The sequence below is a fragment of the Syngnathus acus genome, chromosome 13 (assembly GCF_901709675.1).
Source record: "Syngnathus acus chromosome 13, fSynAcu1.2, whole genome shotgun sequence".
Lineage (NCBI taxonomy): Eukaryota > Metazoa > Chordata > Actinopteri > Syngnathiformes > Syngnathidae > Syngnathus > Syngnathus acus.
Window position 1 is genome coordinate 15,832,813 of NC_051098.1, and position 22,534 is coordinate 15,855,346.

The following is a 22,534-nucleotide window of genomic DNA, read 5'->3' on the forward strand; positions in this document are numbered from 1 at the left end:
GTTTTACAATAATGTTTTTATTGCACTGCCGTTGTCAAGAAAAGCTCAAGAGAAGCAAATGCACGATATTGGCAAAAGTACGTTCTTCAAAAATGATTTTAATGTCTTCAAAATAATTCAAATGATCTTGCACAGTTAAATATCAAAGTATTAAATGTTCGAAATGTCCCCCTTCAACATTGCAACGTCACACAAACTTAAGAGCTCAACTCTGTAGTAATACTATCAAGTCAGGGTTGGTTGGGTTTTAAGGTTGGGTCTGAAACCAGGAAGGAGGTGGTTAGGGTTTGTAGTTTGGGTTGTGGTTTTATGAAAGGGCTGATGTTTCAAATGAGGGTTTCAGGAGTATTGTAGACGTAATAGTAATAAATTAGATTCATATGACGCCCCTGCTCCTTTAAAATGCACCTTTTGGTAAATATATTTCGTTTCTACCGCTAATAGTGGCACTTGTCTTTGTCCTTGTCTGTTATTTATCCTTTTTAAAATGTGTCACTTGTATTCTTGCATTCTTGTACGCTGCTGTGACAAGTAAATTTCCCCGCTGTGGGATAAATTAAGTTCTATCATCATCATCATCAACTGACAGAAGATTAATAGTCTTAAATAGGACCCTATAATTTAAAAATAATTTCATACAAATACAATTAGGTTGAGACGTCAATACTGTGAAGTAAACAACTCTTTAATGAAATGTCTTAATACATCTCAAGTACATTTTAACATGTTATTAGTAAGGTAAAGTAACAAAAACAACTGTTGAAGAAAAATAGGGGATATCCAACACTATTTCATTTTATTGATCCACATCATCATCATCATCGGTTTAAAGTCCGCTTTCCAGGCATGAACATGAAACGCTGAACAAAACAAAATCCTGAACCAACACTAATAAGTACCAAACAACTTGCCCTAAATATGAACACACAACTAAAACCAAAATAAACTTCAAGTATCATGAAACATACAAAACTATTATCATCCCGAGGCCGGTTAACTTCATTTTCAAATTCATCGGTAAAACTAAAATGAATTGAACTTCTCACTGTCGTAAAGGAAAGGAGTTCAGCATCTCAATCAAAAGGTGCATACTAGAATAGAACAATCATTGGTGCATAAACTCATAAAGTCTGCTCAAATAGAAGGTGAGAACTTCATGGATCATTGCTCATCTTTCCAAAACACTCAGAATTCTTAATAGAGACTCTTTGGCAACTGACTGAGCAGGCAACAGGTTTCTCTCCAGTGTGGGCTCCTGTGTGCCTGATTAAGCTTACCCTGAGAGACTGTTTGGCCGAACTGAGCATTAAAAAGGTTTCTCGCCAGTGTGGATTCTTGTGTGCGTGTTTAAATGTCCCCTCCGAGACAATTTTTGGCCACAAATTGAGCTTGATAAAGGTTTCTCACCAGTGTGGATTCTTGTGTGCCTATTTAAACTTACCCTATGAGAGAATTTTTGGCCACAAACTGAGCATGAAAAAGGTTTCTCGCCAGTGTGGATTCTTGTGTGCTTTTTTAAACTTCCCCTCTCAGAGAATTTTTGGCCACAAACTGAGCATGAAAAAGGTTTCTCGCCAGTGTGGATTCTTGTGTGCATATTTAAATGCCCCCCCGTGTGGAATTTTTGGCCACAAACTGAGCATGAAAAAGGTTTCTCGCCAGTGTGGATTCTTGTGTGCATTGTTAAATGTCCCCTCTGAGAGAACATTTGGCCACAAACTGAGCATGAAAAAGGTTTCTCACCAGTGTGGATTCTTGCGTGCATATTTAAACTTCCCTTCCAAGAGAACTTTTGCCCACAAACTGAGCATGAAAAAGGTTTCTCGCCAGTGTGGATTCTTGTGTGCTTTTTTAAACTTCCCCTCTCAGAGAATTTTTGGCCACAAACTGAGCATGAAAAAGGTTTCTCGCCAGTGTGGATTCTTGTGTGCATTGTTAAATGTCCACTCTGAGAGAATCTTTGGCCACAAACTGAGCATGAAAAAGGTTTCTCGCCAGTGTGGATTCTTGTGTGCATTGTTAAATGTCCCCTCTGAGAGAACATTTGGCCACAAACTGAGCATGAAAAGGGTTTCTCGCCAGTGTGGATTCTTGTGTGCATATTTAAATGCCCCCCCGTGTGGAATTTTTGGCCACAAACTGAGCATGAAAAAGGTTTCTCGCCAGTGTGGATTCTTGTGTGCATTGTTAAAGATCCACTCTGAGAGAATCTTTGGCCACAAACAGAGCATGAAAAAGGTTTCTCACCCGTGTGGATTCTTGCGTGCATATTTAAACTTCCCCTCTGAGAGAACTTTTGGCCACAAACTGAGCATGAAAAAGGTTTCTCACCAGTGTGGATTCTTGTGTGCATTGTTAAAGATCCACTCTGAGAGAATCTTTGGCCACAAACTGAGCATGAAAAAGGTTTCTCGTCAGTGTGGATTCTTGTGTGCTTTTTTAAACTTCCCCTCTCAGAGAATTTTTGGCCACAAACTGAGCATGAAAAAGGTTTCTCGCCAGTGTGGATTCTTGTGTGCATTGTTAAAGATCCACTCTGAGAGAATCTTTGGCCACAAACTGAGCATGAAAAAGGTTTCTCACCAGTGTGGATTCTTGCGTGCATATTTAAACTTCCCTTCCAAGAGAACTTTTGCCCACAAACTGAGCATGAAAAAGGTTTCTCGCCAGTGTGGATTCTTGTGTGCTTTTTTAAACTTCCCCTCTCAGAGAATTTTTGGCCACAAACTGAGCATGAAAAAGGTTTCTCGCCAGCGTGGATTCTTGTGTGCATATTTAAACTTCCCCTCAGAGAGAATTTCTGGCCACAAACGGAGCATGAAAAAGGTTTCTCGCCAGTGTGGATTCTTGTGTGCATTGTTAAATGTCCCCTCTGAGAGAACATTTGGCCACAAACTGAGCATGAAAAAGGTTTCTCGCCAGTGTCATCATCATCATCAGCATCAGGAACATGTGACAACACGTCATCACTATCTGATGGTGGAGCTGCTCGTGATGCCCCACAGTGGTCTCCATCACTTTCTCTGGTCATATGTGGACTTGAGCTGCAGCTTGGAGGCTCCGCCCCTTTGCTCACCTCATGTTGAGCCTCATCTAAACGCTTCACAAGTACACCAGTCAATGGCATCTCGTAGGGATCTTCCTCCTCCTTTTTGATGTTGCAGGAGTCCTCTCCGTCCTCTTTCTGACAAGGCCGCTCCGGCTCTTCCTCCTCTCTTATAGAGCAAAGAAACGTCTGCTCCATTTGTTCATTGAAGTGGTGGACCTCTTTGCCCACATGTTCCTCTTTAATGCGAGTGCGGTCTGGCTCCTCCTGCTTAGGACGAATAGCTTCACTGATGTCTGCAAAACAGGACAAACATATATTAACAATGAAAGTTACAGTTGAAGAGAAACTGGCAGAAAAACGATACAGGGGCTTTTTCAATTAGCATATCACACATGATTTCGATAGAATTCATAATAGAAACTAGACGTGTACTAACCTGCTCTGCGCAACACAACATAAGGCTGCAGCCAAAGATGTTCCGGTCGTCGACGACTGCGGTCCTTTTCCTTCACGTACTTTGCTGTGGTCCTTGCAAACATTTTCCCACTGCAATCACAACACTGGTTCAACGATATTTGGCTAACAAAAGTGTCTTTTGGACAGCGGCAAGCGAGCTATTTGTTGAAGTCATTGACAGGCGCGAATCATGGTCAGGTTAGACAAACTTATATCATTTTTCATGTTCATATATGTGTAAATCTTCTTATTTCATATAGAATCGATCTTTATTGTCATTGTCACATGTACAACGACATTTATATAAATATGACTGCTCAATCAGCACACAGAGCTGCGTAACCTTCCAATACAGATAGATACCAAATGGTCAGGTGACCACACCAAGTAGTCAGAAATTTGCCTTATAAGGACATCCTTTTGCTTTCCCGCCTTTTCCGGACAGTACAAAACCTGGAAGGTGGGGGTTGTTGTTTGGTCTGCTGGATTGCCACGTGTACTGACCGCCATTAAACAACCCAATAAATCTTTGGTTTTCTTTCTCAACGACGGACATCTCAAACAACACGCAATAGGCGTCAACTTCGACTTGTTTTGTTTACAACGTGAAATTAAAGCGACCCAATACACCGACAACCGCATTTCATGTAGCTCGGACCTGTTTTAGCAAACGTGATTACGCGTTATCATCTGGTAGATTACGCGTTATCATCTGGGAGAGTGCATGATTCAAGAATTTTATTGCCCATGTTTGAGCGTGCCAAATTTGACTTCGGTACGAAGGCATTGAGATTGAAAATCGGGAGCATGCCTGCCTGCAACCGTCACTGCTAATCCTCGACTTTGACTATTTCCACAGTACAGTATTACTCTTGGTCCAGGCAAGAACCAGCATGTGATGATGGCTCATTTGAGATCCAACATTCGTCGAGGATAATCAAGCTGAATAGCATAAAGTTAGCACTGTGCTAGCTACCACGCTAATGAAAGCGACCCGCACTTCTGTACAGCAACCAAGCAGTACTACAAATAACGTTGCATATGATCACTTAGTCGCAACTTACCTCTTTCGTCGTTGCGGTTGTCGTGTAGCTAATGTTACTGATCCACCGCATACGTTGCGTGTTTATCGGATGCAGCCGAATGGAAGGCGACGCGCTTCTGTTTGAGGATTTCAACCACGCGCGGTTTTGTTGTAGTCGCTTTACTTCCTGTTACGTAATGATGATGTCATTTGAGTGACGTCCCGGACGCCCTCTAGCGGAAGACACTGGGACGTTTTTATGTTGTTGACCAGCAAAGTTGGAGGCGAATTACACTCACGTAATTGGCTGTACTTTGCAAATATACGGCCCACTCGTACCTGCAAACCTACCAGGTGACAAGCAAAGATTGTCCACTCTGATTGGTTAGATGATTTGTAAATTGTTACCCTGAATGCAACAGTTTTAGGAGAATGTTTTTATTGCACTGCCGTTGCCAAGAAAAGCTAAAGAGAAGCAAATGCACGATATTGGCAAAAGTACGTTCTTCAAAAATGATTTTAATGTCTTCAAAATAATTCAAATGATCTAGCACAGTTAAATATCAAAGTATTAAATGTTCGAAATGTTTTATGAAAGGGCTGATGTTTCAAATGAGGGTTTCAAGAGTATTGTAGACGTAATAGTAATAAATTAGATTCATATAACGCCTCTGCTCCTTTAAAATGCACCTTTTGGTAAATATATTTCGTTTCTACCACTAATAGTGGCACTTGTCTTTGTCCTTGTCTGTTATTTATCCTTTTTATAATGTGGCACTTGTATTCTTGCATTCTTGTACGCTGCTGTGACAAGTAAATTTCCCCGCTGTGGGATAAATAAAGTTCTATCATCATCATCAAATGACAGAAGATTAATAGTCTTAATTAGGATCCTATAATTTAAAAATAATTTCATACAAATACAATTAGGTTGAGACGTCAATACTGTGAAGTAAACAACTCTTTAATGAAATGTCTTAGTACATCTCAAGTACATTTTAACATGTTATTAGTAAGGTAAAGTAACAAAAAAAACTGTTGAAGAAAAATGGGGGATATCCAACACTATATCATTTTATTGATACACATCATCATCATCATCGGTTTAAAGTCCGCTTTCCAGGCATGAACATGAAAAGCTGAACAAAACAAAATCCTGAACCAACACTAATAAGAACCAAGCTACTTGCCCTAAATATGAACACACAACTAAAACCAAAATAAACTTCAAGTATCATGAAACATACAAAACTATTATCATCCCGAGGCCGGTTAACTTCATTTTCAAATTCATCGGTAAAACTAAAATGAATTGAACTTCTCACTGTCGTAAAGGAAAGGAGTTCAGCATCTCAATCAAAAGGTGCATACTAGAATAGAACGATCATTGGTGCATAAACTCATAAAGTCTGCTCAAATAGAAGGTGAGAACTTCATGGATCATTGCTCATCTCTCCAAAACACTCAGAATTCTTAATAGAGACTCTTTGGCAACTGACTGAGCAGGCAACAGGTTTCTCTCCAGTGTGGGCTCCTGTGTGCCTGATTAAGCTTACCCTGAGAGACTGTTTGGCCGAACTGAGCATTAAAAAGGTTTCTCGCCAGTGTGGATTCTTGTGTGCGTGTTTAAATGTCCCCTCCGAGACAATTTTTGGCCACAAATTGAGCTTGATAAAGGTTTCTCACCAGTGTGGATTCTTGTGTGCCTATTTAAACTTACCCTATGAGAGAATTTTTGGCCACAAACTGAGCATGAAAAAGGTTTCTCGCCAGTGTGGATTCTTGTGTGCTTTTTTAAATTTCCCCTCTCAGAGAACTTTTGGCCACAAACTGAGCATGAAAAAGGTTTCTCGCCAGTGTGGATTCTTGTGTGCTTTTTTAAACTTCCCCTCTCAGAGAATTTTTGGCCACAAACTGAGCATGAAAAAGGTTTCTCGCCAGTGTGGATTCTTGTGTGCATTGTTAAAGATCCACTATGAGAGAATCTTTGGCCACAAACTGAGCATGAAAAAGGTTTCTCGCCAGTGTGGATTCTTGTGTGCATTGTTAAATGTCCCTTCCGAGAGAATATTTGGCCACAAACTGAGCATGAAAAAGGTTTCTCGCCAGTGTGGATTCTTGTGTGCATATTTAAACTTCCCATTCGAGAGAACTTTTGCCCACAAACTGAGCATGAAAAAGGTTTCGCGCCAGTGTGGATTCTTGTGTGCCTATTTAAACTTACCCTATGAGAGAATTTCTGGCCACAAACTGAGCATGAAAAAGGTTTCTCGCCAGTGTGGATTCTTGTGTGCACATTTAAATTGGCCCTCCGAGAGAACCTTTGGCCACAAACTGAGCATGAAAAAGGTTGCTCGCCAGTGTGGATTCTTGTGTGCCTATTTAAACTTACCCTATGAGAGAATTTTTGGCCACAAACTGAGCATGATAAAAGTTTCTCACCAGTGTGGATTCTTGTGTGCCTATTTAAACTTACCCTATGAGAGAATTTCTGGCCACAAACTGAGCATGAAAAAGGTTTCTCACCAGTGTGGATTCTTGTGTGCCTATTTAAATGCCCCCCCGTGAGGAATTTTTGGCCACAAACTGAGCATGAGAAAGGTTTCTCGCCAGTGTGGATTCTTGTGTGCATTGTTAAAGATCCACTCTGAGAGAATTTTTGGCCAGAATCTGAACAGGAAAAGTTTTTCTTTCTTCTGTGCATTTTCATGTGTTGTTTCAAACTACTGCTATGAGCAAAAAAAATTCCACAGTGAGAACATTGCCTGTGTTTGTTTTGAGAGTCATCATCATCATCATCAGCAGGAACATGTGACAACACGTCATCACTATCTGATGGTGGAGCTGCTCGTGATGCCCCACAGTGGTCTCCATCACCTTCTCTGGTCATATGTGGACTTGAGCTGCAGCTTGGAGGCTCCGCCCCTTTGCTCACCGCATGTTGAGCCTCATCTAAACGCTTCACAAGTACACCAGTCAATGGCATCTCGCAGGTATCTTCCTCCTCCTTTTTGATGTCGCAGGAGTCCTCTCCGTCCTCTTTCTGACAAGGCCGCTCCGGCTCTTCCTCCTCTTTTTTAGTGCAAAGAAACTTCTGCTCCATTTGTTCATTGAAGTGGTGGACCTCTTTGCCCACATCTTCCTCTTTAATGCGAGTGCGGTCTGGCTCCTCCTGCTTAGGACGAATAGCTTTACTGATGTCTGCAAAACAGGACAAACACATATTAACAATGAAAGTTACAGTTGAAGAGAAACTGGCAAAAAAAACGATACAGGGGCTTTTTCAATCAGCATATCACACATGATTTCGATAGAATTCATAATAGAAACTAGACGTGTACTAACCTGCTCTGCGCAACACAACATAAGGCTGCAGCCAAAGATGTTCCGGTCGTCGATGACTGCGGTCCATTTCCTTCACGTACTTTGCTGTGGTCCTTGCAAACATTTTCCCACTGTGATCACAAAACTGGTTCAACGATATTTGGCTAACAAAAGTGTCTTTTGGACAGCGGCAAGCGAGCTATTTGTTGAAGTAATTGACAGGCGCAAATCATGGTCAGGTTAGACAAACTTTTATCATTTTTCATGTTCATATGTGTGTAGATCTTCTTATTTCATATAGAATCGATCTTTATTGTCATTGTCACATGTACAACGACATTTATATAAACATGACTGCTCAATCAGCACACGGAGCTGTGTAACCTTCCAATACAGACAGATAGATACCAAATGGTCAGGTGACCACACCAAGTAGAAATGTGCCTTATAAGGACATCCTTTTGCTTTCCCGCCTTTTCCGGACAGTACAAAACCTTCTTACCTGGAAGGTGGGGGTTGCTGTTTGGTCTGCTGGATTGCCACGTGTACTGACCGCCATTAAACAACCCAATAAATCTTTGTTTTTCTTTCTCGACGACGGACATCTCAAACAACACGCAATAGGCGTCAACTTCGACTTGTTTTGTTTACAACGTGAACTTAAAGCGACCCAATACATACACAACCGCATTTCATGTAGATCGGACCTGTTTTAGCAAACGTGATTACGCGTTATCATCTGGTAAATTACGCGTTATCATCTGGTAGAGTGCATGATTCAAGAATTGTATTGGCCATGTTTGAGCGTGCCAAATTTGACTTCGGTACGAAGGCATTGAGATTGAAAATCGGGAGCATGCCTGCCTGCAACCGTCACTGCTAATCCTCGACTTTGACTATTTCCACAGTACAGTATTACTCTTGGTCCGGGCAAGAACCAGCATGTGATGATGGCTTATTTGAGATCCAACATTCGTCGAGGATAATCAAGCTAAACAGCATAAAGTTAGCACTGTGCTAGCTACCACGTTCATGAAAGCGACCCGCACTTCTGTACAGCAACCAAGCAGACTACAAATAACGTTGCATATGATCACTTAGGTCCATCGTCGCAACTTACCTCTTTCGTCGTTACGGTTGTCGTGTAACTAATGTTACTGATCCACCACATACGTTGCGTGTTTATCGGATGCAGCCGAATGGAAGGCGACGCGCTTCTGTTTGAGGATTCCAACCACGCGCGGTCTTGTTGTAGTCGCTTTACTTCCTGTTACGTAATGATGATGTCATTTGAGTGAGGTCCCGGACGCCCTCTAGCGGAAGACACTGGCACGTTTTTATGTTGTTGACCCGGAGGCAAATTGCACTCACTGTATTTTGCAAATATACGGCCCAATCATACTTGCAAACCGATCAGGTGACAAGCAAAGATTGTCCACTCTGATTGGTTAGAGATGATTTGTAAATTGTCACCCTGAATGCAATAGTTTTAGGAGAATATTTTTATTGCACTGCCGTTGACAAGAAAAGCTAAAGAGAAGCAAATGCACGATATTGGCAAAAGTGCGTTCTTCAAAAATGATTTTAATGTCTTCAAAATAATTCAAATGATCTTGCACAGTTAAATATCAAAGTATTAAATGTTCGAAATGTCCCCCTTCAACATTGCAACGTCACACAAACTTAAGAGCTGATACTATCAAGTCAGGGCTGGTCGGGTTTTAAGGTTGGGTCTGAAACCAGGAAGGAGGTGGTTAGGGTTTGTAGTTTGGGTTGTGGTTTTATGAAAGGGCTGATGAGGGTTTCAAGAGTATTGTAGACGTAATAGTAATAAATTAGATTCATATAACGCCCCTGCTCCTTTAAAATGCACCTTTTGGTAAATATATTTCGTTTCTACCGCTAATAGTGGCACTTGTCTTTGTCCTTGTCTGATAAGTCAAGTCAAGTCAAGTTTATTTGTATAGCCCTAAATCACAAGCAGTCTCAAAGGGCTTCACAGACAAAAATTGACAATTATTCTCAAAGCATCCCCTGATCTTAAGCTCCCAAAAGGGCAAGGAAAAACTAAAAAAAAAACCCTGCCAGGGGAAAATGAGAAACCTTGAGAAGGGACCACAGATGGAAGGCGCCTGTTATTTATCCTTTTTAAAATGTGGCACTTGTATTCTTGCATTCTTGTACGCTGCTGTGACAAGTACATTTCCCCGCTGTGGGATAAATAAAGTTCTATCATCATCAAATGACAGAAGATTAATAGTCTTAATTAGGATCCTATAATTTAAAAATAATTTCACACAAATACAATTAGGTTGAGACGTCAATACTGTGAAGTAAACAACTCTTTAATGAAATGTCTTAGTACATCTCAAGTACATTTTAACATGTTATTAGTAAGGTAAAGTAACAAAAAAAACTGTTGAAGAAAAATGGGGGATATCAAACACTATATCATTTTATTGATACACATCATCATCATCATCGGTTTAAAGTCCGCTTTCCAGGCATGAACATGAAAAGCTGAACAAAACAAAATCCTGAACCAACACTAATAAGAACCAAGCTACTTGCCCTAAATATGAACACACAACTAAAAACAAAATAAACTTCAAGTATCATGAAACATACAAAACTATTATCATCCCGAGGCCGGTTAACTTCATTTTCAAATTCATAGGTAAAACTAAAATGAATTGAACTTCACACTGTCGTAAAGGAAAGGAGTTCAGCATCTCAATCAAAAGGTGCATAGTAGAATAGAACTATCATTGATGCATAAACTCATAAAGTCTGCTCAAAAAGAAGGTGAGAACTTCATGGATCATTGCTCATCTCTCCAAAACACTCAGAATTCTTAATAGAGACTCTTTGGCAACTGACTGAGCAGGCAACAGGTTTCTCTCCAGTGTGGGCTCCTGTGTGCCTGATTAAGCTTACCCTGAGAGACTGTTTGGCCGAACTGAGCATTAAAAAGGTTTCTCGCCAGTGTGGATTCTTGTGTGCGTGTTTAAATGTCCCCTCCGAGACAATTTCTGGCCACAAATTGAGCTTGATAAAGGTTTCTCACCAGTGTGGATTCTTGTGTGCCTATTTAAACTTACCCTATGAGAGAATTTTTGGCCACAAACTGAGCATGAAAAAGGTTTCTCGCCAGTGTGGATTCTTGTGTGCTTTTTTAAACTTCCCCTCTCAGAGAATTTTTGGCCACAAACTGAGCATGAAAAAGGTTTCTCGCCAGTGTGGATTCTTGTGTGCATTGTTAAAGATCCACTCTGAGAGAATATTTGGCCACAAACTGAGCATGAAAAAGGTTTCTCGCCAGTGTGGATTCTTGTGTGCATATTTAAACTTCCCATTCGAGAGAACTTTTGCCCACAAACTGAGCATGAAAAAGGTTTCGCGCCAGTGTGGATTCTTGTGTGCCTATTTAAACTTACCCTATGAGAGAATTTCTGGCCACAAACTGAGCATGAAAAAGGTTTCTCGCCAGTGTGGATTCTTGTGTGCGTGTTTAAATGTCCCCTCCGAGACCATTTTTGGCCACAAACTGAGCATGAAAAAGGTTTCTCGCCAGTGTGGATTCTTGTGTGCATATTTAAACTGTTCCTCTGAGAGAACTTTTGCCCACAAACTGAGCATGAAAAAGGTTTCTCGCCAGTGTGGATTCTTGTATGAATTTTTAAAGATCCACTCAGAGAGAATTTCTGGCCACAAACTGAGCATGAAAAAGGTTTCTCACCAGTGTGGATTCTTGTGTGCATCTTTAAAGATCCCCTCGTGAGGAATTTTTGGCCACAAACTGAGCATGAGAAAGGTTTCTCGCCAGTGTGGGTTAATGTGTGCGAATTTAAATGTCCCCTCTGAGAGAACATTTGGCCACAAACTGAGCATGAGAAAGGTTTCTCACCAGTGTGGATTCTTGCGTGCCTATTTAAACTTCCCCTCCGAGAGAACTTTTGGCCACAAACTGAGCATGAAAAAGGTTTCTCGCCAGTGTGGATTCTTGTGTGCATTGTTAAAGATCCACTCTGAGAGAATTTTTGGCCACAATCTGAACAGGAAAAGTTTTTCTTTCTTCTGTGCATTTTCATGTGTTGTTTCAAACGACTGCTATGAGCAAAAAAAATTCCACAGTGAGAACATTGCCTGTGTTTGTTTTGAGAGTCGTCATCATCATCAGCAGTAACATGTGACAACACGTCATCACTATCTGATGGTGAAGCTGCTCGTGATGCCCCACAGTGGTCTCCATCACCTTCTCTGGTCCTATGTGGACTTGAGCTGCAGCTTGGAGGCTCCGCCCCTTTGCTCACCTCATGTTGAGCCTCATCTAAACGCTTCACAAGTACACCAGTCAATGGCATCTCGCAGGTATCTTCCTCCTCCTTTTTGATGTCGCAGGAGTCTTCTCCGTCCTCTTTCTGGCAAGGTCGCTCCGGCTCTTCCTCCTCTTTTATAGTGCAAAGAAACTTCTGCTGCATTTGTTCATTGAAGTGGTGGACCTCTTTGCCCACATCTTCCTCTTTAATGCGAGTGCGGTCTGGCTCCTCCTGCTTAGGACGAATAGCTTTACTGATGTCTGCAAAACAGGACAAACACATATTAACAATGAAAGTTACAGTTGAAGAGAAACTGGCAAAAAAAACGATACAGGGGCTTTTTCAATCAGCATATCACACATGATTTCGATAGAATTCATCATAGAAACTAGACGTGTACTAACCTGCTCTGCGCAACACAACATAAGGCTGCAGCCAAAGATGTTCCGGTCGTCGACGACTGCGGTCCATTTCCTTCACGTACTTTGCTGTGGTCCTTGCAGACATTTTCCCACTGCAATCACAAAACTGGTTCAACGATATTTGGCTAACAAAAGTGTCTTTTGGACAGCGGCAAGCGAGCTATTTGTTGAAGTAATTGACAGGCGCAAATCATGGTCAGGTTAGACAAACTTTTATCATTTTTCATGTTCATATGTGTGTAGATCTTCTTATTTCATATAGAATCGATCTTTATTGTCATTGTCACATGTACAACGACATTTATATAAACATGACTGCTCAATCAGCACACGGAGCTGTGTAACCTTCCAATACAGACAGATAGATACCAAATGGTCAGGTGACCACACCAAGTAGTCGGGATGTGCCTTATAAGGACATCCTTTTGCTTTCCCGCCTATTCCGGACAGTACAAAACCTTCTCACCTGGAAGGTGGGGGTTGTTGTTTGGTCTGCTCGATTGCCACGTGTACTGACCGCCATTATACAACCCAATAAATCTTTGTTTTTCTTTCTCAACGACGGACATCTCAAACAACACGCAATAGTCGTCAACTTCGACTTGTTTTGTTTACAACGTGAACTTAAAGCGACCCAATACACACATAACCGCATTTCATGTAGATCGGACCTGTTTTAGCAAACGTGATTACGCGTTATCATCTGGTAGATTACGCGTTATCATCTGGTAGAGTGCATGATTCAAGAATTTTATTGCCCATGTTTGAGCGTGCCAAATTTGACTTCGGTACGAAGGCATTGAGATTGAAAATCGGGAGCATGCCTGCCTGCAACCGTCACTGCTAATCCTCGACTTTGACTATTTCCACAGTACAGTATTACTCTTGGTCCAGGCAAGAACCAGCATGTGATGATGGCTCATTTGAGATCCAACATTCGTCGAGGATAATCAAGCTAAACAGCATAAAGGTAGCACTGTGCTAGCTACCACGTTCATGAAAGCGACCCGCACTTCTGTACACCAACCAAGCAGTACTACAAATAACGTTGCATATGATCACTTAGTCGCAACTTACCTCTTTCGTCGTTGCGGTTGTCGTGTAGCTAATGTTACTGATCCACCACATACGTTGCGTGTTTATCGGATGCAGCCGAATGGAAGGCGACGCGCTTCTGTTTGAGGATTTCAACCACGCGCGGTTTTGTTGTAGTCGCTTTACTTCCTGTTACGTAATGATGATGTCATTTGAGTGAGGTCCCGGACGCCCTCTAGCGGAAGACACTGGCACGTTTTTATGTTGTTGACCAGCAAAGTTGGAGGCGAATTACACTCACGTAATTGGCTGTACTTTGCAAATATACGGCCCACTCGTACCTGCAAACCAACCAGGTGACAAGCAAAGATTGTCCACTCTGATTGGTTAGATGATTTGTAAATTGTCACCCTGAATGCAATAGTTTTAGGAGAATGTTTTTATTGCACTGCCGTTGCCAAGAAAAGCTAAAGAGAAGCAAATGCACGATATTGGCAAAAGTACGTTCTTCAAAAATGATTTTAATGTCTTCAAAATAATTCAAAGGATCTAGCACAGTTAAATATCAAAGTATTAAATGTTCGAAATGTTTTATGAAAGGGCTGATGTTTCAAATGAGGGTTTCAAGAGTATTGTAGACGTAATATATAGTAATAAATTAGATTCATATAACGCCCCTGCTCCTTTAAAATGCACCTTTTGGTAAATATATTTCGTTTCTACCGCTAATAGTGGCACTTGTCTTTGTCCTTGTAGAATAGAATAGATCTTTATTGTCATTGTCACATGTACAACGAAATTTAAAAAGTGCCAACCGATCCGCGCATGCAATAAAAAAATACAGAATTAATAGAATAAAAAGATAAAAAAAACTAGCTAAAAACCCACAGAAGAACATACACAGACAATCATTTACGTTTAGCTGCATTCAATGTGACTACCGCTGTAGGGTAAAAACTGTTGGCTAGTCCTCGACCTAATTAATCTGTAGCGTCTGCCTGATGGCAACAGTTCGAAAAGGGAGTGGCCAGGGTGGGAAGTGTCCTTCAGAATGTTCTGTGTTTTTTTGAGACAGCGGGTTCTGTGTAGGTCTTCCAGTGTGGGGAGAGGGCAGCCAATGATCTTCTGTGCTGTGTTGATGACCCCTTGGAGCTTTTTCCTCTGAGCAGCAGTGCAGCTGGAGTACCAAACACATATACAGTACGTTAAAGTGCTTTCTATGGAGCAGCGATAGAAGGACACCAGCAGTCTCTGTGTAATGCTGTGCCTCCTCAGCACCCTTAAAAAGTAGAGTCTCTGTTGGGCCTTTTTAAGCAGCTCAGAGGTGTTCACGCCCCAGGTGAAGTCCTCCTCGATGTGGACTCCCAGGTAGCGGAAGGAGGACACCCTCTTCACACAGACCCCGTCGATGATGAGTGGTGGAATGTCCGTTTTATTTTTCCTCCTAAAATCAATGACCAGTTCTTGGGTTTTAGCCGTGTTTAGGAGCAGATTGTTCTCTCCGCACCACTCCGATAGCTGGACCACTTCGTCCCTGTAGGCAGACTCATCCCCCTTTGAGATGAGCCCCACCACGGTTGTGTCATCCGCAAATCTCACGATGGTGTTGCTGCGGTGGGCGGGGGTGCATGCATGTGTGTAGAGCGTGTAAAGCAGTGGGCTCAGTACGCAGCCCTTTGGGGAGCCGGTACCAAGACTGAGAGGTGTGGATGTATGACGGCCCACTTTCACCCTCTGGCTGCGACCGGTCAGGAAGCTCTTAATCCACCTGCAAGTATTATGTGGAAGTCCCAGGCCCTCCAGTATGTCCACCAGTCTGTGGGGGAGGATGGTGTTAAAAGCAGAGCTAAAGTCCACGAAGAGCATCCGCACATAGCTCCCCGGCTGCTCCAGGTGGGACAGTGCAGCGTGGAGGGCTGTAGCTACTGCGTCCTCTGTGGATCTATTTGCCCTGTAGGGGGTCAAAACCTCTGAACAGGAGTGCTGTGATGTGACCCCGTACCAGCTTTTCAAAGCACTTCATGACCACCGGGGTGAGTGCGACTGGCCGGTAGTCATTGAGGCTGGTGATGTGGCGTTTCTTGGGCAGGGGGACTATAGTGGAGGATTTTAAACAGGATGGGACGGTGGACTCGGTAAGGGACTGGTTGAAAATCTTTGTGAAGACTCCAGCCAGCTGATCTGCGCAGTCCTTCAGGACACGCCCAGTGACGCCGTCAGGACCCGCAGCCTTCCTCGGGTTGATGGTCCGCAGCGTGCGCCTCACCTCGTGCTCCTTCACTGTGAGGGTGAAGCTGCTGCGGTCTGTGATGTGGCCCCTTCAGGTGGCTCGGACTCGAACCGGGCGAAGAAGGTATTGAGGACCTCTGCCAGTGAGGCGTCCCCTTCAGCAGCTCCGATGGTGGTTCTGTAGTTGGTGAGATGCTGGATTCCCTGCCACACCTGCTTGCTGTTGTTGCTGTCCAGGTGATCCTCAATCCTCTTCACCTGGATATAGTAATAGTAATAAATTAGATTCATATAACGCCCCTGCTCCTTTAAAATGCACCTTTTGGTAAATATATTTCGTTTCTACCGCTAATGGTGGCACTTGTCTTTGTCCTTGTCTGTTATTTATCCTTTTTAAAATGTGGCACTTGTATTCTTGCATTCTTGTACGCTGCTGTGACAAGTAAACTTCCCCGCTGTGGGATAAATAAAGTTATATCATCATCATCATCAATTGACAGAAGATTAATAGTCTTAATTAGGATCCTATCATTTAAAAATAATTTCACACAAATACAATTAGGTTGAGACGTCAATACTGTGAAGTAAACAACTCTTTAATGAAATGTCTTAATACATCTCAAGTACATTTTAACATGTTATTAGTAAGGTAAAGTAACAAAAAAAACTGTTGAAGAAAAATAGGGGATATCCAACACTATTTCATTTTATTGATCCACATCATCATCATCATCGGTTTAAAGTCCGCTTTCCAGGCATGAACATGAAACGCTGAACAAAACGAAATCCTGAACCAACACTAATAAGAACCAAGCAACTTGCCCTAAATATGAACACACAACTAAAAACAAAATAAACTTCAAGTATCATGAAACATACAAAACTATTATCATCCCGAGGCCGGTTAACTTTATTTTCAAATTCATAGGTAAAACTAAAATGAATTGAACTTCACACTGTCGTAAAGGAAAGGAGTTCAGCATCTCAATCAAAAGGTGCATACTAGAATAGAACTATCATTGATGCATAAACTCATAAAGTCTGTTCAAAAAGAAGGTGAGAACTTCGTGGATCATTGCTCATCTCTCCAAAACACTCAGAATTCTTAATAGAGACTCTTTGGCAACTGACTGAGCAGGTTTCTCTCCAGTGTGGGCTCCTGCGTGCCTGATTAAGTTTACCCTAAGAGACTGTTTGGCTGAACTGAGCATTAAAAAGGTTTCTCGCCAGTGTGGATTCTTGTGTGCGTGTTTAAATGTCCCCTCCGAGACAATTTTTGGCCACAAATTGAGCTTGATAAAGGTTTCTCACCAGTGTGGATTCTTGTGTGCATATTTAAACTTCCCATTCGAGAGAACTTTTGGCCACAAACTGAGCATGAAAAAGGTTTCTCAACCAGTGTGGGTTAATGTGTGCGAATTTAAATTGCCCCTCTGAGAGAACTTTTGCCCACAAACTGAGCATGAAAAAGGTTTCTCGCCAGTGTGGGTTAATGTGTGCGAATTTAAATTGGCCCTCCGCGAGAACTTTTGGCCACAAACTGAGCATGAAAAAGGTTTCTCGCCAGTGTGGATTCTTGTGTGCATATTTAAACTTCCCCTCTGGGAGAAGTTTTGGCCACAGACTGAGCATGAAAAGGGTTTCTCACCAGTGTGGATTCTTGTGTGCTTTTTTAAACTTCCCCTCCGAGAGAATTTTTGGCCACAAACTGAGCATGAAAAGGGTTTCTCACCAGTGTGGATTCTTGTGTGCTTTTTTAAACCCCCCCCCCGAGAGAATTTTTGGCCACAAACTGAGCATGAAAAAGGTTTCTCTCCAGTGTGGATTCTTGTGTGCGTATTTAAACGTCCCCTCTGAGAGAATTTTTGGCCACAAACTGAGCATGAAAAAGGTTTCTCGCTAGTGTGGATTCTTGTGTGCGTATTTAAATGCCCCCCCGTGAGGAATTTTTGGCCACAAACTGAGCATGAAAAAGGTTTCTCGCCAGTGTGGGTTAATGTGTGCGAATTTAAATGTCCCCTCCGAGAGAACATTTGGCCACAAACTGAGCATGAAAAAGGTTTCTCGCCAGTGTGGATTCTTGTGTGCATATTTAAACTTCCCATTCGAGAGAACTTTTGCCCACAAACTGAGCATGAAAAAGGTTTCTCGCCAGTGTGGATTCTTGCGTGCCTATTTAAACTTACCCTATGAGAGAATTTCTGGCCACAAACTGAGCATGAAAAAGGTTTCTCGCCAGTGTGGGTTAATGTGTGCAAATTTAAAGTGGCCCTCCGAGAGAACTTTTGGCCACAAACTGAGCATGAAAAAGGTTTCTCGCCAGTGTGGATTCTTGTGTGCCTATTTAAAAGCCCCCTCGTGAGGAATCTTTGGCCACAAACTGAGCATGAGAAAGGTTTCTCACCAGTGTGGATTCTTGTGTGCCTATTTAAACTTACCCTATGACAGAATTTCTGGCCACAAACTGAGCATGAAAAAGGTTTCTCGCCAGTGTGGATTCTTGTGTGCACATTTAAACTTTCCATTCGAGAGAACTTTTGCCCACAAACTGGGCATAAAAAAGGTTTCTCACCAGTGTGGATTCTTGTGTGACTATTTAAACCTACCCTATGAGAGAATTTCTGGCCACAAACTGAGCATGAAAAAGGTTTCTCGCCAGTGTGGATTCTTGTGTGCATTGTTAAAGATCCACTATGAGAGAATTTTTGGCCACAAACTGAGCATGAAAAAGGTTTCTCGCCAGTGTGGGTTAATGTGTGCGAATTTAAATTGCCCCTATCAGAGAATTTATGGCCACAAACTGAGCATGAAAAAGGTTTCTCGCCAGTGTGGATTCTTGTGTGCTTTTTTAAATTTCCCCTCCCAGAGAATTTTGGCCACAAACTGAGCATGAAAAAGGTTTCTCGCCAGTGTGGATTCTTGTGTGCATTGTTAAATGTCCCCTCAGAGAGAACCTTTGCCCACAAACTGAGCATGAAAAAGGTTTCTCGCCAGTGTGGATTCTTGTGTGCATTGTTAAATGTCCACTCTGAGAGAATCTTTGGCCACAAACTGAGCATGAAAAAGGTTTCTCGCCAGTGTGGATTCTTGTGTGCATTGTTAAATGTCCCCTCTGAGAGAACATTTGGCCACAAACTGAGCATGAAAAAGGTTTCTCTCCAGTGTGGATTCTTGTGTGCACATTTAAACCTCCCCGCTGAGAGAATTTTTGGCCACAATCTGAACAGGAAAAGTTTTTCTTTCTTGTGTGCATTCTCATGTGTTGTTTCAAACTACTGCTATGAGCAAAAAAAATTCCACAGTGAGAACATTGCCTGTGTTTGTTTTGAGAGTCATCATCATCATCATCAGCAGGAACATGTGACAACACGTCATCACTATCTGATGGTGGAGCTGCTCGTGATGCCCCACAGTGGTCTCCATCACCTTCTCTGGTCATATGTGGACTTGAGCTGCAGCTTGGAGGCTCCGCCCCTTTGCTCACCTCATGTTGAGCCTCATCTAAACGCTTCACAAGTACACCAGTCAATGGCATCTCGCAGGTATCTTCCTCCTCCTTTTTGATGTCGCAGGAGTCTTCTCCGTCCTCTTTCTGACAAGGCCGCTCCGGCTCTTCCTCCTCTTTTTTAGTGCAAAGAAACTTCTGCTCCATTTGTTCATTGAAGTGGTGGACCTCTTCGCCCACATCTTCCTCTTTAATGCGAGTGCGGTCTGGCTCCTCCTGCTTAGGACGAATAGCTTTACTGATGTCTGCAAAACAGGACAAACACATATTAACAATGAAAGTTACAGTTGAAGAGAAACTGGCAAAAAAAAACGATACAGGGGCTTTTTCAATCAGCATATCACACATGATTTCGATAGAATTCATAATAGAAACTAGACGTGTACTAACCTGCTCTGCGCAACACAACATAAGGCTGCAGCCAAAGATGTTCCGGTCGTCGATGACTGCGGTCCATTTCCTTCACGTACTTTGCTGTGGTCCTTGCAGACATTTTCCCACTGCAATCACAAAACTGGTTCAACGATATTTGGCCAACAAAAGTGTCTTTTGGACAGCGGCAAGCGAGCTATTTGTTGAAGTCATTGAAATATAGGTTATCCCGTATTTACGCAATAGTATTTTGTGTTGTGCTAGATAGTTTGTCAAGAAAATAAACTTTGCAAAAGACCGGCGAGTCGCTCGCATTGTTCTACAACGCCTATGTAGCTAGGAATTCCAAACAAAATGAACATAGCAGGCACGAATCATGGTCAGGTTAGACAAACTTATATCATTTTTCATGTTCATATATGTGTAAATCTTCTTATTTCATATAGAATCGATCTTTATTGTCATTGTCACATGTACAACGACATTTATATAAACATGACTGCTCAAACAGCACACAGAGCTGCGTAACCTTCCAATACAGATAGATACCAAATGGTCAGGTGACCACACCAAGTAGTCAGAGATTTGCCTTATAGAGGCTTTGCAGTCACGTGGTTTTATCACGTGATTTTGTGTTATGCCGCCATCTTGGCGGTCAACTAGTCAGCTCGTTCCTACGTGTTTGTATGGATTCTGATTTCTGCGCTACGTTTTCACCGATTTCTTCCGAATTATGGCTGATTTGCTATCCAACGAAGTTAGGCATTTGGATGAAGACTCCAAGAATCGTCACAGAGAGAAGTTGAACCTTGTTGGCACAACGGATCCGTACCTTTTACCGAGAAGCATGCTAAAATCGCCCGAGCATTTTGCAACAGCCGACCTGCCTGAACGCTCATATCCAGATATTTATAATTACCTCGTCGATTTGTTTTGTAATGGCATTTCATAACTTGACATATTAAAAAACTGAATAGAGTGAAATCATTCAGATACTGTACCTGTCTGTTCAAGTTGCTACCATTTTTATTATTTGTTTATTTTTGCATGATGCCACATCTGATTGGCTTGAAAACTTAACCAATAAATATAATTCAATATTTACATTGATAACGTTTTCAAGCATCATGAAAAAATAAACACAAAATAAAAACGGGGGGGTGAACTGAAGAAATCATCCCATTCCCTGCCTTGCTGCTCTTGCTGCCTTTCTAAAAATGCACCCAGCATTTTCAACAATCATATTTGTATCATCCCATATTGTATTATTTCACATTTTGTGAAACAAATCAGGGGTGAATAGTTTGTTTACATACCTGATATGAAGTCCTCATTGCATATCCTTGTGTAAATCGTAGGTTTCCATCGTTCACGACGAATATCCGCGATCCATTTATCACGTTTTTTCATGTTCGCCGGAAATCTATAGAAGCTAAGATTTGGTTTATCGCCTCGTCTATTGCTACATCCAACAGCACAGCAGGTATCCGGCATTTTTAAGCTCAAATAGCAGCAGATATAACAAGAAAGCGTGTGTGAGTCGTTGACCGGCACTGAAAAGTTGACCGCCATGATGGCCGCCAAGCTAATGTGGGTAGCTTGATGACGTCAGCTGCAAAGCCTCTATAAGGACATCCTTTTGCTTTCCCGCCTTTTCCGGACAGTACAAAACCTGGAAGGTGGGGGTTGTTGTTTGGTCTGCTGGATTGCCACGTGTACTGACCGCCATTAAACAACCCAAGATCTTGCCAATAAATCTTTGTTTTTCTTTCTCAACGACGGACATCTCAAACAACACGCTGCGCAATAGTCGTCAACTTCGACTTGTTTTGTTTACAACGTGAACTTAAAGCGACCCAATACACACACAACGGCATTTCATGTAGATCGGACCTGTTTTAGCAAACGTGATTACGCGTTATCATCTGGTAGATTACGCGTTATCATCTGGGAGAGTGCATGATTCAAGAATTTTATTGGCCATGTTTGAGCGTGCCAAATTTGACTTCGGTACGAAGGCATTGAGATTGAAAATCGGGAGCATGCCTGCCTGCAACCGTCACTGCTAATCCTCGACTTTGACTATTTCCACAGTACAGTATTACTCTTGGTCCAGGCAAGAACCAGCATGTGATGATGGCTTATTTGAGATCCAACATTCGTCGAGGATAATCAAGCTAAACAGCATAGCATAGTTAGCACTGTGCTAGCTACCACGTTCATGAAAGCGACCCGCACTTCTGTACAGCAACCAAGCAGTACTACAAATAACGTTGCATATGATCACTTAGGTCCTTCGTCGCAACTTACCTCTTTCGTCGTTGCGGTTGTCGTGTAGCTAATGTTACTGATCCACCACACAAGTTGCGTGTTTATCGGATGCAGCCGAATGGAAGGCGACGCGCTTCTGTTTGAGGATTTCAACCACGCGCGGTTTTGTTGTAGTCGCTTTACTTCCTGTTACGTAATGATGATGTCATTTGAGTGAGGTCCCGGACGCCCTCTAGCGGAAGACACTGGGACGTTTTTATGTTGTTGACCAGCAAAGTTGGAGGCGAATTACACTCACGTAATTGGCTGTACTTTGCAAATATACGGCCCAATCATACCTGCAAACCGACCAGGTGACAAGCAAAGATTGTCCACTCTGATTGGTTAGATGATTTGTAAATTGTTACCCTGAATGCGATAGTTTTAGGAGAAGGTTTTTATTGCACTGCCGTTGCCAAGAAAAGCTAGAGAAGCAAATGCATGATATTGGCAAAAGTACGTTCTTCAAAAAAGATTTTAATGTCTTCA

The 22,534-nt window shown here is 42.1% G+C and overlaps 3 protein-coding genes, 3 long non-coding RNA genes and 1 pseudogene across 6 annotated transcripts; 3 read left to right on the forward strand and 4 right to left on the reverse strand.

Annotated features, from left to right (window-relative positions):
• Positions 1–1,489: 1,489 nt before the first annotated feature.
• On the reverse strand, positions 1,490–22,177 carry LOC119132141 (zinc finger protein 135-like; the record flags this gene model as incomplete). Its single annotated transcript, XM_037267125.1, has 5 exons — positions 22,046–22,177; positions 19,754–19,863; positions 19,065–19,608; positions 2,799–2,882; positions 1,490–1,958 (listed from the first exon to the last, which is right to left on the reverse strand). Coding segments are annotated over exons 2-5 (1,200 nt in total), but the record flags the coding sequence as incomplete, so codon positions are not given.
• LOC119132142 lies at positions 2,102–2,707 on the forward strand. The gene is made up of 3 exons (XR_005099794.1): positions 2,102–2,154; positions 2,239–2,322; positions 2,659–2,707. It is a non-coding gene; the product is annotated as an uncharacterized LOC119132142 (long non-coding RNA).
• Positions 5,298–7,832, reverse strand: LOC119132708 (zinc finger protein OZF-like). Its single transcript, XM_037268177.1, has 4 exons — positions 7,829–7,832; positions 7,346–7,730; positions 6,072–7,225; positions 5,298–6,012 (listed from the first exon to the last, which is right to left on the reverse strand). The coding sequence occupies exons 1-3, from the start codon at positions 7,830–7,832 to the stop codon at positions 6,115–6,117; spliced, it is 1,500 nt and encodes a 499-aa protein (XP_037124072.1). The 3' UTR covers positions 5,298–6,012; positions 6,072–6,114.
• On the forward strand, positions 11,271–11,621 carry LOC119132144. Its single transcript, XR_005099796.1, has 3 exons — positions 11,271–11,331; positions 11,416–11,499; positions 11,584–11,621. It is a non-coding gene; the product is annotated as an uncharacterized LOC119132144 (long non-coding RNA).
• LOC119132710 (zinc finger protein 2-like) lies at positions 11,663–13,820 on the reverse strand (the record flags this gene model as incomplete). Its single annotated transcript, XM_037268178.1, has 3 exons — positions 13,672–13,820; positions 12,577–12,700; positions 11,663–12,432 (listed from the first exon to the last, which is right to left on the reverse strand). Coding segments are annotated over exons 1-3 (945 nt in total), but the record flags the coding sequence as incomplete, so codon positions are not given.
• LOC119132713 lies at positions 17,069–17,741 on the reverse strand (annotated as a pseudogene).
• Positions 18,118–18,642, forward strand: LOC119132143. The gene is made up of 3 exons (XR_005099795.1): positions 18,118–18,169; positions 18,254–18,337; positions 18,590–18,642. It is a non-coding gene; the product is annotated as an uncharacterized LOC119132143 (long non-coding RNA).
• Positions 22,178–22,534: the final 357 nt, after the last annotated feature.

What these genes read in the sequence shown, in the direction of transcription:
- LOC119132708 (XM_037268177.1), bottom strand. An exon ending in TCAGATAGTGATGACGTGTT is followed by an intron (nt 7,226 to 7,345) that starts GTCACATGTTCC and finishes GAAAATGCACAG; the next exon opens with AAGAAAGAAAAACTTTTCCT.